We start from the raw sequence: 16,666 nt of genomic DNA, 5'->3' as shown, positions 1-16,666 counted from the left end.
TTGATTTTTCTTTTATGCCAAAAATCATTAGGCTATTAAGTAAAGATCATGTTCCATAAAGATATTTTTCCTACCGTAAAAATATCAAAACTTAATTTTTGTTTAGTAATATGCATTGCTAAGAACTTCATTTGGACAACTTTAAAGGTGATTTTCTAATTGTTTTTATTTTATTTATTTATTTATGATCCGATTCCAGATCTTCAAATAGTTGTATCTCTGCCAAATATTGTCCTATCCTAACAAACCATCAATGGAAAGCTTATTTATTCAGCTAATTGAGTTAATGTATAAATCTCATTTTCAAAAAGTTGACCCTTATGACTGGTTTTGTGGTCCAGGGTCACATATTTTGTCAGGACTGCAGAACCGAGACAATATAAACACTCTTATCACTAAATTCTATTTGTTATAAACAGCAATATAACTTTTTAGAGCGATGATGATGATGTAAAAGAACAGCTGAATCGCTGAACTGCTCAAAAGAACCGATTCGCGGAAAAGACTCGGACTTCTCATCATTGGTCATCTCTCTCATGATTACCCCGAAGCCCCGCCCCCTCCCGCCTGTACGTAATTCACGCCTCATGAATAATCCTATCCCTCGCTCGCTCGAGCTGCTTGTTGCGTTCACGGCAGAGGCGCGTGAGCGTGGTGGGAAATGCGAGCAAGATGGCGGCGTTGAAGGAGGAGCAGTGTTACGGACTGTCCTGTGGAAGAGTGAGCAATGGCAGCAACATCTCCGTCTATCACGTCAAGCTGACTGACAGCGCGCTGCGAGCGTTTGAAGACTACCAGAGCAACAAGGTAAGACGCGCGGCGACCGCAACGCGAGGCTGGAGAGACCGTGCTAGCAGGCTAACAGTGAGCAGCAGGCGACAGTTATTTCCCTGCCTGACAGCAAATCACCCACTCAGCTGAAGAAATTCCCCTCGAAGTGAGCAGGAACTTCGGCGTAGCGAAGCAGTCCCAGCCATCTGCTGTCGCTGCCTTCCTTATCAAGCACTTCATACACTAATGAAGCCATTAATTAAACCCTCCGCGGGTAATGCAACAGAACGACTTGTTATATTTGTGTTGGTCTGCTGGCAGGCAGTCTAGTTTGGTTGAAAGTAACTGGGTTCCCAGGTTCCTGGAAAAACCTGGAAATGTCTGGGAATTTTAGGATTGTGATTTCCAGGTCAGGGAAAGTCATGGAAGTTAAGTAAGTCTTAAAGTGTCATGGGAATTCCACTGATGAGTAGACATTTTTCTAGTTATGCTTGACTCTCAACCAGGGGCCGGGCCCCTCAGCAAACTTCCAAGGGACCACAAGATGGCTTGATAGCTCAATTAAAGCTAATGAAAAATTAGTCCAAAAGGTTGAGAACTATTGATTCAAACGCTTTGTTTGAACCTTTTGAATGTGTATTGCACCCACATATTGGAATTTAGATTAAAATTGGAGTAATATTTCAGAGAAAATTAATAAATGGAGTTAAATTTCAGTGTGTGTGTGTGTGTGTGTGTGTGTATATATATATATATATATGTATATATGTGTATGTATGTATGTATGTATATATATATATGTATGTATATGAGAAGGTTACTGAAATTCTATATATAGTACACAATATATAAAATTCAGGTATTTATTAAAATATATTAGAACTGGAATATTAAAAAAAAATTATTATAATTATACCAGTCAGAAATAAATGCAGCTTAATTTACATTATTGAAATTCATTACTCAGTTGTCAATGAAATTAAAGGGGTCATATGATGTTGCTAAAAAGAACATTATTTTGTGTATTTGGTGTAATGAAATGTTTATGCGGTTTAAAAAAAACAACATTATTTTCCACATACTGTACATTATTGTTTCTCCTCTATGCCCCACCTTTCTGAAACACGTCGATTTTTACAAAGCTCATCGGTCTGAAAAACGAGGTGTGCTGTGATTGGCCAGCTATCAAGTGAGTTGTGATTGGCCAAATTCCTCAAGCGTGTGATGGAAATGTTACGCCCCTACCATACTGTGATGCCTTGTCCCGGCGCGACGAGACAAAAACATTAAAACCCATTATAAACGAGGCATTTGTTGCATCCAGTGGGGACATAATTACTGATTATAATGACTTGTACTGTCTTTTTACACGTTGCGTTGCATGGCACCGCGTAAACATAAAACCATGTCTGCATTTGTGATCGAAGAAATGACAAACAACAAGCCCTACTCTACACTGCAATCATCAGTGGCAAATTCTTTATATGTATATAAAATATAAAAAAAACGTGCTTCCAGTCTGTGAGTCAGAACAGCCGGCATTGTAGTCTACTCTCCCAGGATCAGGAAACAGTCCTCCATAAAATGTGCTGCACACATCTGAATATTTGGGTTGAAGTGTTCTGGAACAGTGTTGTAAATACAACTTAACCACTGATTTCTAGTCGTGTCCTCTTTTGGAAGACCAAACAAAATAGTTTTGCTTTCACAATGAAACGGTGTCACACACGGTGGGCTAGAGTGAGTGGCGGCGGGTGGGCTTGAAAACGTCAGATTCAACGAAAGAGCGGCAACCACATGTGACGACTCCGCTTCGTCCACGGTGAAAGCCGATCCGGCGATCCACAGCGCGAAGTTGTAGTATTTTCCTATTATCTAACGCTTTAAGTTCAAGTTAATATTTAAAAATGCTCATTTAAGTCAAATGTAATTTTTATGAATGATGTGTGGTTGAATTCACTTGTAGCATTTAAAATTATTTTGGTTGATTTAGTTTAGTATTTAATTTGTTTAGACAAAATGATGCAGAGTTTTAATATAGTCAATTATTTGTTAAAATATGAAAATGTATATAATTATTTGCCAGAATTTTAGTGTCCGTACATCCCAAGTGAAAATCGTAATTTTGACCTTTTTACATCTTCTCATTAGGTTGCATGATTTGCGGTATCGTTAAAGTCTGCAGCACTGGAAACCTCTGCTTAATTCAGGCGAATTCTGACCGGAAGGAACCATTTTTGTGCACTTGACTTTCACTTCAGCCTGTGATGACAAGATTGCATCACTTCTGCACCTTAGTTTCCGGAGGAAAAAAAAGTAGATTCACTAGATTGAGTCTGTCGCCTAGTCATCCGTTGAATACTGTATTTGGATGAGAGCTGGGCTTTACCTCATCCATTCTCGATGCTTGGTGGAGAGTAAAACAGTGGTAGTCAGCCATTTTACTGGGCCGCCTTGTTGCTTGTATGTCAATAGGGAAATGCTTTGTAGCATCTTGGTTTATTGCACATTGTTCCTTTTTCTGTTTGTTGTAACTGAGTCCGAAGGTTTTGTCTTATCCAGCAGAGGTTTGCACCCAGCAAGCAAAGAGCTTTAAAGGAATGGTTCACATGAAAATGCTCGAAGTCCTTTGGTTTTAGTTTTTTTTTTTACAACATGAGGGTGAAGCAGAACTTGAGTTTTTGGGTGAAATGCCCCTTTGAGTTATGTAATTGTATGCATGTATGCAACCGCAAAAGATACTAAGAAAAATCCTTAGCATTTATTTTTTGATTTTATAAACTTGATGCACCGAGTATTTTGCCGGGTTTTTTTTGTTTTGTTTTTTTTACTGAAAGTTAAGCAAAAACGTTTTGGTACTTAAATTTGCCTAATTGGGTAATTGAACTGTGTTTGGTTTAAAGTGTTGTTTTCTCAGATGATAAATTTAAACCAGTTGTAGTAAAGTCCTTCGCCAACAAGCCACTTCAGTGTTTCAGCCAAACAAATTTTACATAATTCTACTCCAGCATTTTTTTTTTGGTCGCAGTGAAGTGAGTCCATGCTGCTAACATGTTCACCTGTTGTAGTTTTATCACTTTGTGTGCATGAGATATGTGACCCTGGACCACAAAACCAGTCTTAAAGGGGGTCATATGATGCGATTTTCACACGCTTGACGAATTCCGCCAATCACAACACACTGGATAGCTGGCCAGTCAGAGCACACCTCGCTTTTCAAAACGATGAGCTTTGTAAAAATGGACGCGTTTCAGAAAGGTGGGGCATAGAGGAGAAACAATGTACAGTATGTGGGAATTTTGTTTTTTGAACCTTAAACCGCATAAACACATTTCATTACACCAAATACACAAAATAATGTTCTTTTTAGCAGCATCATATGACCCCTTTAAGTCGCTTGGGTATATTTGTAGCAATTTTTTTTAATGCCAAAAATCATTAGAATATTAAAGCAGCACTATGTAACTTTTTCTGTTAAATTTGCAAAATGTATATAATGAGCGAGTACATCATGAAGTCATCTTCCAAACCGCGTTTTTGTCTTATTCCGAATCACTACGGTACACTTATAAATACTTAGATTTGGACTATTGTAGCCTGGTCGAGTCGTCCCCGCCACGGAGTAACACATACCTGCGTGAATCGCCATAGACACAAACTTAGAGAAGTAGCTCCGGTTGGAATGTTCTTCCGCGGGATGTGTGCAGCTCTGTTTATTAACTGCTAGAGCGCCAGAAGTTACATAGTGCTGCTATTAAGTAAACCATGTTCCATGAAGATATTTTGTACATTTCCAACCGTAAATATATAAAAACTTAATTTGATTAGTAATATGCATTGCTAAGAACTTTATTTGGACCACTTTAAAGGCGATTTTCCTCAATATTGATTTAAAAAAAAAAAATTTTTTTTTTGCACCCTCAGATTCCAGATTTTCAAATGGTTGTATCTCGGCCAAATATTGTCCTATCCTAACAAACCATACATCAATGGAAAGCTTATTTATTCAGCTTGATGATATAAAATTGACCTTATGACTGGTTTTGTGGTCCAGGGTCACATATGGATGCTGAAACAGTCAAAATGTGTCCCTAGAAAAGTGCTGTTTCGGTCAATGATTTCAGCCCTCCAAAATTGTTTTCGCAAACTAAAAATTTAAACCATAAGTTTGGTTTATTTTTTTTTTGCAGTTTCATCCGAATATGTTTGGTGGCTAAAATTCTGGTGCATTGCTTTTAACCTGTTCTGAGAAGAAAAGTCTGATTTGAGGGATATAAACTTGCAAATGCAAGGATGAAAAGTCAAATTACTTTGTTGTTGTTGTGGTTTTCTTCCATATTAGAAACAAAAACAGAATTGCGAGATGTAAGTTTAAAATTCAAGGGGAAAAAAAAAGTATTGCGAGGTATAAACTTATATTACTCACAATTCTAACTTTTTTCCTACTCCGTTTATATTTTGCCATTCTGACTAGGCTTATATATTGCCATTTTTCAATTCTCTGTTCATATCCCGCAATTATCAATACATATCTTGCAATTCTGCCTTTTTTCTCATAATTGTGAGGTTATATATGACAATTGAGTTTATATCTAGCAATTGTGAGTTTATATCTCACAATTCTGCCTTTTTTCTCAGAACTGTGAGGTTATATTGGACAATTCTAAGTTTATATCTTGCAATTCTGGGAAAAAGTCTGAACTGTGAAATGAAAAGTCATAAATTGCTTTTCTATGTTTTATTCTGCAGTGGAAACGAGCTTCCATAGATTAGCCGCTTTGCTATCAAACTGACATGTTGATGGCAACGAGAGAATCCAGTTGGACTCGGTCTGCTCTCAAAGGAAGTCAGAGCCTTGGCACAGAGTTTTAAGGTGTCAATAGGTGAAGTAATTCAGAGGTTGTTCTTGGATCACAGGTTGGCCGTGCGAGTTACTACATTATGTTCCTCTGAGCCCACGGCGGTCCTCTGGAGAATAGCATGTAGTGTACAGATGGCTTCGGTCAGCAGGCTGCAGAAACGGTCATTAAAGGGCCATAATGATCTTGGGAGGATGCTTGTCAACTCTTCCTTCATGGGTAAACTGTTTCTCAAGCTGTAGCTTTATCTGACCAGTGCCAAGCCTGGTGCTTAAACAAGTCCACAGGTAGAAGGGATGGGCTATCTTATCGTTTGTGATATACCGGTAAAAATTCTCCACTCAATAAGAATTCGTCTTCCCGTGATAATAACGAAGTCTAGTTGTTGACATTTCTGTGTGCGACTGTGTGGAGTGACGTGAAGGAAGGCGAACGTGAAATTGAGCAGCTCCTTCTACAATCTGGAACAGGTTTGGATAGGGCTGTACAGTGCGACAAAAATCGGTTTGAGTAATGGCGCTTTTCCACTGCGTGGTACGCAGTAAATGTACTACAGTAGCACGTGTGCGACACAGTTTTACATGTGTAGGAGTCGTTTACAAACCTGTTGTCCAACAAAGATATTTTAATTTGACATGCTTTTTCTCCATATTAACTTCTTAACAGTCGAGTGTTTGAAATAACTTATTTTTGTGATCAGACGTGGGTTCGTATCACAGAATAAGGCAGAAATCATACTATTTTATAGCATTATATACAGTGATAAAGGCTATGTCGATTAGCATTGCATTATAAATATACTTTATCCTTATAAAAAGTACCCAAGATTGCTTGAAGAACACAGATACCATATATGTTGTGCAATCGCGTGTTTATTGTCTTCAGGTTTCCTCAGTTAAAATTTCTCTGTCTGCGTTTTATTCAGCTACAGCGATCACTGGATACTTCTTCCTGGAGCATTACTTCTACTATGCATATGTGGCGTTTCTGCGCAAGGGCACCCTCTGGCTTCCAGTATGAATTAAACCGTCATTACTAGGGGTGTGCGATATGTATCGTCTGCGATAATATCGTAATTGATGTTTTAACGATGTGCGATTTGACATTTATCGAGTATTTTGCAAAAACCATTCAAAACATCCCTACAGAGCGCACGCATTACGTGAAGTCTAGACTAGTGCGTGTGCGCATTTAGTGTGTTTTCTTTCACTGCATGATTCAGTCTATTAAAATGCATTTAGAATGATCACAAATTCAAGACATGATGGCAGAAAATGTATATATTTATACCACTTCATTAGGGCTGGACAATAATTCAATATCAATATGTATCGCGATATTTTGTTTTTCAATAACGGTGATATGGTTTTTAAACACTTCCGATATTTCGATATAGCCTACATTACAGTGTTTCCCATACATTGATGAATTTGTGGCGTTTAACTTCATTGAATAAACATTGAGCACTGCATGTTTTAAAATCAAAACTTGTCGCGGTGTTTTATATGAATGTATCTCTAAAGGGAAAGGACTATCTTCAGAAAACTTTCGATGGGATTTTTATTTTATCTGATAAAAGCGTTCATGAGCGGAGCTGATTTGATTACAGCCATTACTGGAGAAACTGCTAGTTCAACCGCTCTTAAAGCGCCTCCTGCTGGCAGACAATCAGTTTGCACTTTTCATACTCTTTATACTGGCTATCAGCCTACACTACCAGTCAAAAGTTTGAGCAGTAAGATTTTACTTTTTTTTTCTTTTTTTTTTTTTAAAGAATTCTCTTCTGCTCACCAAGCCTGCATTTATTTGATCCAAATTACAGCAAAAAAAAAAATCTATATTTTTACTATTTAAAATAACTGCTTTCTATTTTAATATATTTTAAAATGTAATTTATTCATGTGATCAAATCTGAATTTTCTGCATCATTACTCAGTCTTCAGTGTCACATGATCCAGAAGTCATTCTAATATGCCAATTTGCTGATTATCAATATTTAAAACAGAATTTTTTTTTCAGGATTCTTTGATGAATAGACCTAAAGAGCAGCATTTATCTGAAATAACCTTTTGCAACATTATATACTATTCCATTCAAAAGCTTGGAGTCAGTATGAATTATAGAAATTAATACTTTTATTTAGCAAGGATGTTTTAAATTGATCAAAAGTGATGATAAAGACATTTATAATGTTACAAAAGATTTCTATTTCAGATAAATTCTGTTCTTCTGAACGTTCTATTCATCAAAGAAACCTGAAAAAATTATACTCTGCTGTTTTCAACATGTTTTTTTGAGCAGCAAATCAGAATATTAGAATGATTTCTGAAGGATCATGTGACTGAAGTAATGATGCTAAAAATATATAGCTTTGAAATCACAGGGATGAATTACATTTTAAAATATTTTCAAATAGAAAACCGTTATTTTAAATAGTAAATTTCAAAATGTTATGGTTTTTGCTGTATTTTGGATTTAAAAAAAAGCAGGATTGAAATCATTTCACATTTCTTGTTTGAATGAAGGCTAAATACAAATAAAAGGTGAACATTAATTTATTTGTGCTGTTTTTTTTTCTTTTTTTCTAAAATATTATATGGTTTTATAGGAGGTGTCAGAGACTTGGCAAATTCATTTTTCATAAGTTTGTATGCACAGACATCTGTTGTGGCGTTCTTGGCAGTTTTTACAAGGCTTTTTTTAATAGTGTTCATATCGATATCAGAATTATATCGTATCGACTGAAATTAAGAAATATATCATGATATAAATTTTTGCCATATTGTCCAGCCCTACACTTCATATAGTTATTCAATTTCACATGAAAAGTGCAGTTTTTCTCCAAAAATTACCATGATTACAAATGTGACATTGAATTCAATAAACAATAAGTTAATTAAGAGACTTATGTTTTAGACACCATATTGCTTGTTTTTGCTCTATTTCTCCAACAAAAATCATTCAGAATACAGCCACAGTGCTGTTTTGTGTCTCTGAGCAACATGACGGTGTTTCGTTCTTTAATGAATCAACCGTTTAAATTATTCGGTTCAATCGCAATGACTCGCTTATTAACAGTGATTTGCTGCCACCTGCTGGCGGTTTTAATTTCAAATTTCTGTTTTTTTTTTTTTTTTTTAATTTTATTTTTAATTCTTTTCAAATATCAGTTTTCAATTTAAAAAAAAAAACAATACGTTTAAAATAAAAATGATATACTTAAAATATTTAAATATATTGGGGAAAACTATCAGTATGAACTGACCACCACACAGAATATGAAGAATATTAAAAACATTAGTAGTCAGCTGTCTTCGGGAGTCCTTAAGGTACCAGCACAATAACACACTCAGCAAAATATCGTCTAATTATCGTTATCGATAAAATCCCAGAAAATATCGAGATATAATTTTGTCAATATCGCACACCCCTAGTCGTTACATTACGTGTGTACTCCGTAATGCTCACAACACCCTATTTTGGGTAAAAATAGGAAAGGTAATACTTATCTCTAAAGCAGTGGTCGCCAACCCGTCGAACGTGATCGACTGGTAGCTCTTTATCACTGTCCCAGTAGATCCCAAAAAAAACAGTAAAATAAGTACAAAAATGCATTACATTTATGAGGTTATATTAATGTATCACTGAAGGGTACTGTCTTGAGAAGTTTCGATGGCAATGGCGTTTTCTTCTCCGTATAAAGCGCAACTCTGCTTTGTTTACAGCGGTAAACAAGGAAACGCTATAGCACGGTCGGTTCATAAGCAGTGTTGCCAAGTCCGCGGTTTTCCCGCGGAATTGGGCTACTTTAACACTGTTGCCGCGGGGGATTGTTCATGTCTGCGGGTTGAAGTGACCCCAATAATGTGGTATTTAGTCCCTGGAATGTGAATTTTACTTTAAGATCCCTGCCGAAAAAAGTGTATTTTACCCCCGGAATGAGATTTTTACAGATTTTTATAAAGCAAATAGATAATAAATAAATTAGCTTAAATCGGTATCAGAATCCAATTTGCTAGCTAAAAAGAAAATCTGAATTCTGAATCCGCTATGATCGGGGCATCACTAATTAAAATACTAAGTAAAAGACCTCAAATTTGAAGTACAATCTGGGATGTCTTTCTCTATCAATTCTTCAATAGGTAGAGCTTGTCTTCCATAAAGGCCGAGGTCAGGGATCTTGGGCCTAAAAAGGTTGGTGACCACTGCTCTAAAGAAACAAAATTCCCTAAATTATCGTCATTGATATCGCAATAAATATCAGAAATGATCGTGATATATTTTAAGCCCATATCGCCCATCCCTAACAGGTAGTTTAACAAAGTGAAACTCACCCTCATGTTGTTCGACACCCATTTGACTGGATTTTTGTTAAACGCCGAAGATGTTAAGCAAAATGTCTGAGCTGCTCTTTGACGGTTGTGGTCACCATTCACTTATATTGAATGTAAATGATGATAATTTTTATTGATTTATTTTTTGTGAACTTTTAAGCTGTAACTAAAATAGTGACAACTTCTAACTTTTCAGTAGTGTAGCAATGTCTCAGTAATTTTACATAAATGTAGCTGTACATGTGGCTTTGAAAAATGTAAATCATTTTATTGACTCCCTTTTAGTGAATCACTTTGCTCCGATAACTCATTTGAATTAAATAGTTCAAACGCAGATCTTCTGTTTAATTGCTTAATATTCATTACTTTGTAATTTTACTTGTATGCAGCAGCATTTAATGTATTTAAATTACGGTTTCAGCATTTTGTGAGCTGTTTGAGTTTGCACACCCTAATGAAGATTTGTTTTTGCGCAAGATAGTATTATAGTTAAATCACATTTTATGTCGCAGTTGTGATTTTTATCAGAAAAATCTAAATTTTTTTCCCCCAAAATCGTACATTCTTAAAACTAGGGGTGTAACGATCCATCAATATGGATCGATACATTGATTAAATGTCTAACAATATGATGTATGCCACACGTAAAATATTGATATCTGTAGTAGCTATAAATAGGCACCTTATTTTGACATGTTATTTGGCATTACCGCCAACGCGTGCATTCTCGTTCAAACTCACGTGTCGGGACGATAAGACTGCCTGAACGGCGAGCGTTAAACACGCTCTGGGTAGTTGGCAGAATTGTCGAGCGCTTGTGAGAAGTTTTCAACGCGCAGTGACGTGCACACATCCAAAGCGCATGCATACAGACAGCAGCATTGACAGCGCGCTAATACCTAATTGAGCTCTCCTCTGCTTTTTTGTGCATGGATGAATGAATGAATAAATACAGAACAAATTACATGTACGCCTTGGCGAAAAATTCCTAGTAAACACAGTCGGTTAGGCCTATGTCTTAACGTAAACAGTTGAGAAAGGAAAAATGTATGTGTATCAGTATATTGGATCTGTGCTTTTCTTAAAGTGAAAGCAGACTAACAGAAAATCTCACTGATTTTGACTGAACAAGTTTTAGAAGGATTAATCTATATTTAATTTATACAGTGAAGACTATGCAGTGTTATTTTACATTTGATTACATTTCTGTACCTGAATTTCTTTTAGATCTACCTGAAAAGCACTTTGTTTAATTTGTGTCTGTTATATTGTATTGATTTTCTGCTATTGCTTGTAATTTGGTTATATGTAGAAAAGGTTTTTAGCACTGAGCCCGTAGTAGCAGCCAAAAAAGTATCAAATAAAGTTTTATTTATAAAGTTTTTATTTTTCTACATGTATTTTATTTTTTTCTACAACTAACACCGAAGCCTGAAAGACTGTCTTGACTGTTGTCATATCTTAAGATTACTAATCTTGTGTGTGACTTTGTTTTGGTTGCATTTGTGAGTTAATAAAAATGTAGATGGTTGTTTAATATAGGTATATAATATAATATAATAATATCGATCGATATTCTCCTGCATCAAAATCGTATTGTAGAATTTTTTTGAAGTATCTGCAAGTATCGTATCGTGATGAACCATCCGATTTGCACCCCTACTTAAAACACAAATTTGGTGATTCATTGCCCGCTAGCATTCTGCTTGGTTTGTCTTTACTACTACTATTTTCATAGCTAAACACGAATTTCATTAAATATTACTGTTTATTATTCGTTTTATTGTTTTGTTTGTTGTATTTAGCATCGATTTTAAGTTTGCTTACCCTAATAAAGATTTAATTTTATTTTGCACGTGCCTGAACGGCGAGCGTTAAACACGCTCTGGGTAGTTGGCAGAATTGTCGAGCGCTTGTGAGAAGTTTTCAACGCGCAGTGACGTGCACACATCCAAAGCGCATGCATACAGACAGCAGCATTGACAGCGCGCTAATACCTAATTGAGCTCTCCTCTGCTTTTTTGTGCATGGATGAATGAATGAATAAATACAGAACAAATTACATGTACGCCTTGGCGAAAAATTCCTAGTAAACACAGTCGGTTAGGCCTATGTCTTAACGTAAACAGTTGAGAAAGGAAAAATGTATGTGTATCAGTATATTGGATCTGTGCTTTTCTTAAAGTGAAAGCAGACTAACAGAAAATCTCACTGATTTTGACTGCATAGTCTTCACTGTATAAATTAAATATAGATTAATCCTTCTAAAACTTGTTCAGTGTTATTTTACATTTGATTACATTTCTGTACCTGAATTTCTTTTAGATCTACCTGAAAAGCACTTTGTTTAATTTGTGTCTGTTATATTGTATTGATTTTCTGCTATTGCTTGTAATTTGGTTATATGTAGAAAAGGTTTTTAGCACTGAGCCCGTAGTAGCAGCCAAAAAAGTATCAAATAAAGTTTTATTTATAAAGTTTTTATTTTTCTACATGTATTTTATTTTTTTCTACAACTAACACCGAAGCCTGAAAGACTGTCTTGACTGTTGTCATATCTTAAGATTACTAATCTTGTGTGTGACTTTGTTTTGGTTGCATTTGTGAGTTAATAAAAATGTAGATGGTTGTTTCATATAGGTATATAATATAATATAATAATATCGATCGATATTCTCCTGCATCAAAATCGTATTGTAGAATTTTTTTGAAGTATCTGCAAGTATCGTATCGTGATGAACCATCCGATTTGCACCCCTACTTAAAACACAAATTTGGTGATTCATTGCCCGCTAGCATTCTGCTTGGTTTGTCTTTACTACTACTATTTTCATAGCTAAACACGAATTTCATTAAATATTACTGTTTATTATTCGTTTTATTGTTTTGTTTGTTGTATTTAGCATCGATTTTAAGTTTGCTTACCCTAATAAAGATTTAATTTTATTTTGCACGTGAAGTGTCAACCGTCAACGATAATACCGGTATAATGTGTCATGTCGCGATATCAATGATATATAGCGACGGGATGTATGGCGGACATACGTTCCCTAGCGCGTACAACAACACCACCACAAACCCAATAGGTGTGTTCGACTTGAAGCAGCGCTGTGCAGACTGATCGGTGTATAACATCAAAGTATCCCGAGAGCAGTTCTAGAGCATATTCGAGCGCACACTTACCTTCAAAAATAGGCGAGGCGCATATCTTTAGCGAAGCGGCGCGGAGAGCATTGACTAGAGGGCTGCGTCGGAGCCGTATACTTCATTTTCCGCGTTCCGTTCCATCTCGCGTACTCGACCACGGATGAGCATGGACTGACGAGCTCGAAACATATTCGCAGTACCACCTACTCCATCTCAACATTCACGTCGCACATGTGCTGTTGTACGCGCACAGTCCGCTCTGTCTCAAAAAATGTACGCGCTGCAAAGGATGGAAAATGCCCTTCATTTTGTTTGCACTAATAAATGCTGCTGCCTGCCAGCTGCAATCACCAATAAAACGTTCCATGTTTTGTTTTTTCTATATTGTTATCGCAAATATTCTTGAAATATCGTGATATAATTGAGGCTTTATCGCCCACCCCTAGTGTCATGGATATTTAAGGAATGCTGATTCTACAGTTTTCAGTGCTGGAACTAGGGCCTGGTAAACCAGAATTAGTGCCAAATATGACTGAAATGTCAGACTGTCATTAAACCTTTGCTCTTTGTGTTGAGGTTCATTTTGACCGATTTGGATTGTAAGCCTAAAATTGCTGTTAAGCAATTTCAGTCCCGACTATGGTGTAAACTGCATATTGCCGATTCAAGGTCATATTTTGCTCATTTTAAATTCTGAAAATGAATGAAACTTATGCTCATTACAAGGTTTTTGATTTATTCAGCTGTTATGAGCTCTGGAGTCCTTCCACTTCCACAGCATTTAGATCCCTGTTATCAGCACTGCTTGAAATTCCACATCTTGAATTTGTGGAATTTTGAACAAATACTTAATTTTTTTTTTGACCAAAAATATTAATTCACTATTAATTAATATGTTGACTCGGATTATAATTCTAGATAAAATCTTAAATCTAGCACCGAATATGTTTTCGGCTGACAATTTCGGTGCATTCCTACTTAAATTTTAAAGAACAAATATATTTGATCGCAAACATAATGTATAAATTTTTTGCTTACTACACACTCACAGCAACTTTTGTTGTTGTTTTTTGTTATGGTCAACAAGTGATATGGTGACTGGTACTATAAATCTAGATCAAATAAAGGGGCGTTTATACAACACAATTTTCAACTGAAACAAAAAACATTTTGGCTATTCGTTTACGACAACACGTTTTAGCAGCCTGAAATCACAATTGCTTGGGCCTAAACTAATTTCAAAGTGCAAGTTTAAAACGATAATGTTATTGTCTCCGTATAATACTGCAAAAACGTGAGTTTGTGAAAAAGGATGTCATGTGATTTATTACATGTTCAGTCTAGAGCAGTGATGGGCAAGCTTGGCCCTTCCAGGCCAATTTCCTGCAGAGATTTGATCCAACCCTGATACGACTCACCTGCCTGTAGCCTTCTAGTAGTCTTGAAGACAATGATTAGCTGGTTCAGGTGTGTTTGATTAGGGTTGAGCTAACCTCTGAAGGAAAGTGGCCTGGAAGGGCTAAGTTTGCCCACTCCTGGTCTATAGGTATGTGTAGTATTTCTTTACAAAGTGACATCGCCATCTACTGGGCTGGCATGCAAAATATTGCTTTTTTTTTGCAGTATTTTGATGCAGTTGTCGTCTGAATACAAAACTTTTCAAAAATGCAAAGGAAAAACTTTTTTTTTTGAACATTGTTGTCGTCATGTAAAAATACCCTAAATCTAAAATAAAATGTATATTGATGATAAAATTCTAAAAAAAACACCCATTTGAGGGAAAAAATATATATAATTCATAAATATCCTGCTTACTACCAGCTCCATTGTATTGTACTGGTCATCATATCACTTAAGGGCCATAACATAAAAATAAGCTTTTGGTCGAGAGAGAAATTTCCATGTCTGTGCATATCTAGCGTTGTCCAAAATTAGTGCCAGCGCTCCGTCTAGATCTGCGTTGTGTGATCTGTTGGGGTTCCGACTGTGAGTGTTGGTCTGGAGCCACCCTCTGTCCCAAGGTTACCGCTGTGGAACATTCTGGGCTTGTGTCCCAGTGAATAGTGACATGTCAGCAGCCCATTCAAATGAACAGGCTGAGGGTTGCACTCTTTTTAGGGCTGTAGAGAGAGACTGGCTCGGTTTGATGCCTGTATTTATACCGCTTCTATTGAGATCTGATGTAGATCGTCATGTTTATCTCTTAAACTTTTTTTCTATTGGAAAAAAGAACTACAGGCCTGAACAATATGATGTTTTTTTCTGTAGTTCAGATTTTTCTAACCTTCCCCTTAGATTTTTAATTGTGAAAATATTTTTTTTATGATTTGTCGCAAAATGTATTAATAGAATGTTCTGATAATTTATAAAGTAAAATTTTTTTTATATATATATAGTACAATACTAGCTAATTTTTACAGCTACGGTGTAAAACTGTGGCTGTTCTACACTTCATAAACACTTGCTGAAATCATTAGATTGGTTTATAATGGACCTTTTTCAGGGTAGCCACCATATTTAATTTTTGGCAATGCCATCAACTGACCTGAAATACACTCGCACTGGCTCCAGGCCATCGGCTCGTCCTTATTGTTGAGCCCTGAAGTAATAAATCCTTCAGCCTTCACAACCAGACCTAATTATCCTCTGTTGAAGTTCATATTAACCTACATTGATGTATTATAAACCTATACAACTGGGCTTTGTGTGTATAGAATATACATTAAGTTAATATCTTCTGTGAATGTACAGATGCCGGTAATTACCGTAGCATTGGATTTTGATGTACACAGCCTGTGCCTGCAGTGTAATGTCTCCATTATGTGTGCCTATCTCAGTCGCAGATGGAATCAAAAGGATAATTTATTCATTTCCTGATGTGAGCCAGAACCCCATGGACTAAACACAGTGCATCACTGCATCTGTACTAGGGGTCGACCGATTATCTGTGCCGATATTAAGCATTTTTATGATTATCGTATCGGTCATTTTTAAAACCAATTCGCTGATAAAAGCTTAATTCTGAAACGCACTATTTGGCTCTGATGCAGCCTGTCAGAAGTCACCACTCTGGCCTAAAGCAATATATATGCAAACTCGGTCAGTTTTGATATTGTGGTGGACGCCACAAATAAATCAATGTATGGGAAACACTTACATAGGCTACAGAAACTTAAAAGTTCCTCATGGCAACCCGTCAAAATATAAGTTCGGGTTAGCTTAAAGAAATGATCAGAAATATATTACTGTGGTGCAGTATGATATACATAATATTACTACAACAATTATTACAACTTTTGTTTAAAAGAATAATCACACAATATGCCATTTCTTCCATGTTTTAATTTTAATAGTAAACCCTTTGTTTGCCAAAAAAAATAGTTTAACTCGCATTTGATTAAAAGATACATTAAATTTATTTATGCCTTCATTTGCACTGTACTGTAAATTAAAACTAACTGAAATTTCTTCTCACAGGCCAAGACATTTCAATAGGCTATTGAACTAAGTGTGCCTGTAAAAGGCTATTAGTGTTATGGTTTCATGAAAATAGTT

At 36.1% G+C, this 16,666-nt stretch overlaps 1 protein-coding gene across 1 annotated transcript in view; it reads left to right on the top strand.

Moving 5' to 3' along the window:
• The first annotated feature begins 612 nt into the window (after window positions 1-612).
• The window catches only part of LOC107593343 (RNA polymerase II elongation factor ELL), a 44,745-nt gene continuing 28,691 nt past the window's right edge, over window positions 613-16,666 (top strand). Inside the window, exon 1 of the mRNA XM_016283028.1 lies at window positions 613-807. Within this exon, the coding sequence (XP_016138514.1) occupies window positions 673-807 (135 nt within the window). The 5' untranslated portion in view covers window positions 613-672. The remainder of the gene's footprint in view (window positions 808-16,666) is intronic.

This window comes from Sinocyclocheilus grahami, unplaced genomic scaffold (assembly GCF_001515645.1).
Source record: "Sinocyclocheilus grahami isolate Dianchi unplaced genomic scaffold, SAMN03320097.WGS_v1.1 scaffold169.1, whole genome shotgun sequence".
Classification (NCBI taxonomy): Eukaryota; Metazoa; Chordata; class Actinopteri; order Cypriniformes; family Cyprinidae; genus Sinocyclocheilus; species Sinocyclocheilus grahami.
Note: the sequence above shows the minus strand (reverse complement) of the source record. Positions and strands in the feature narration are given on the sequence as shown.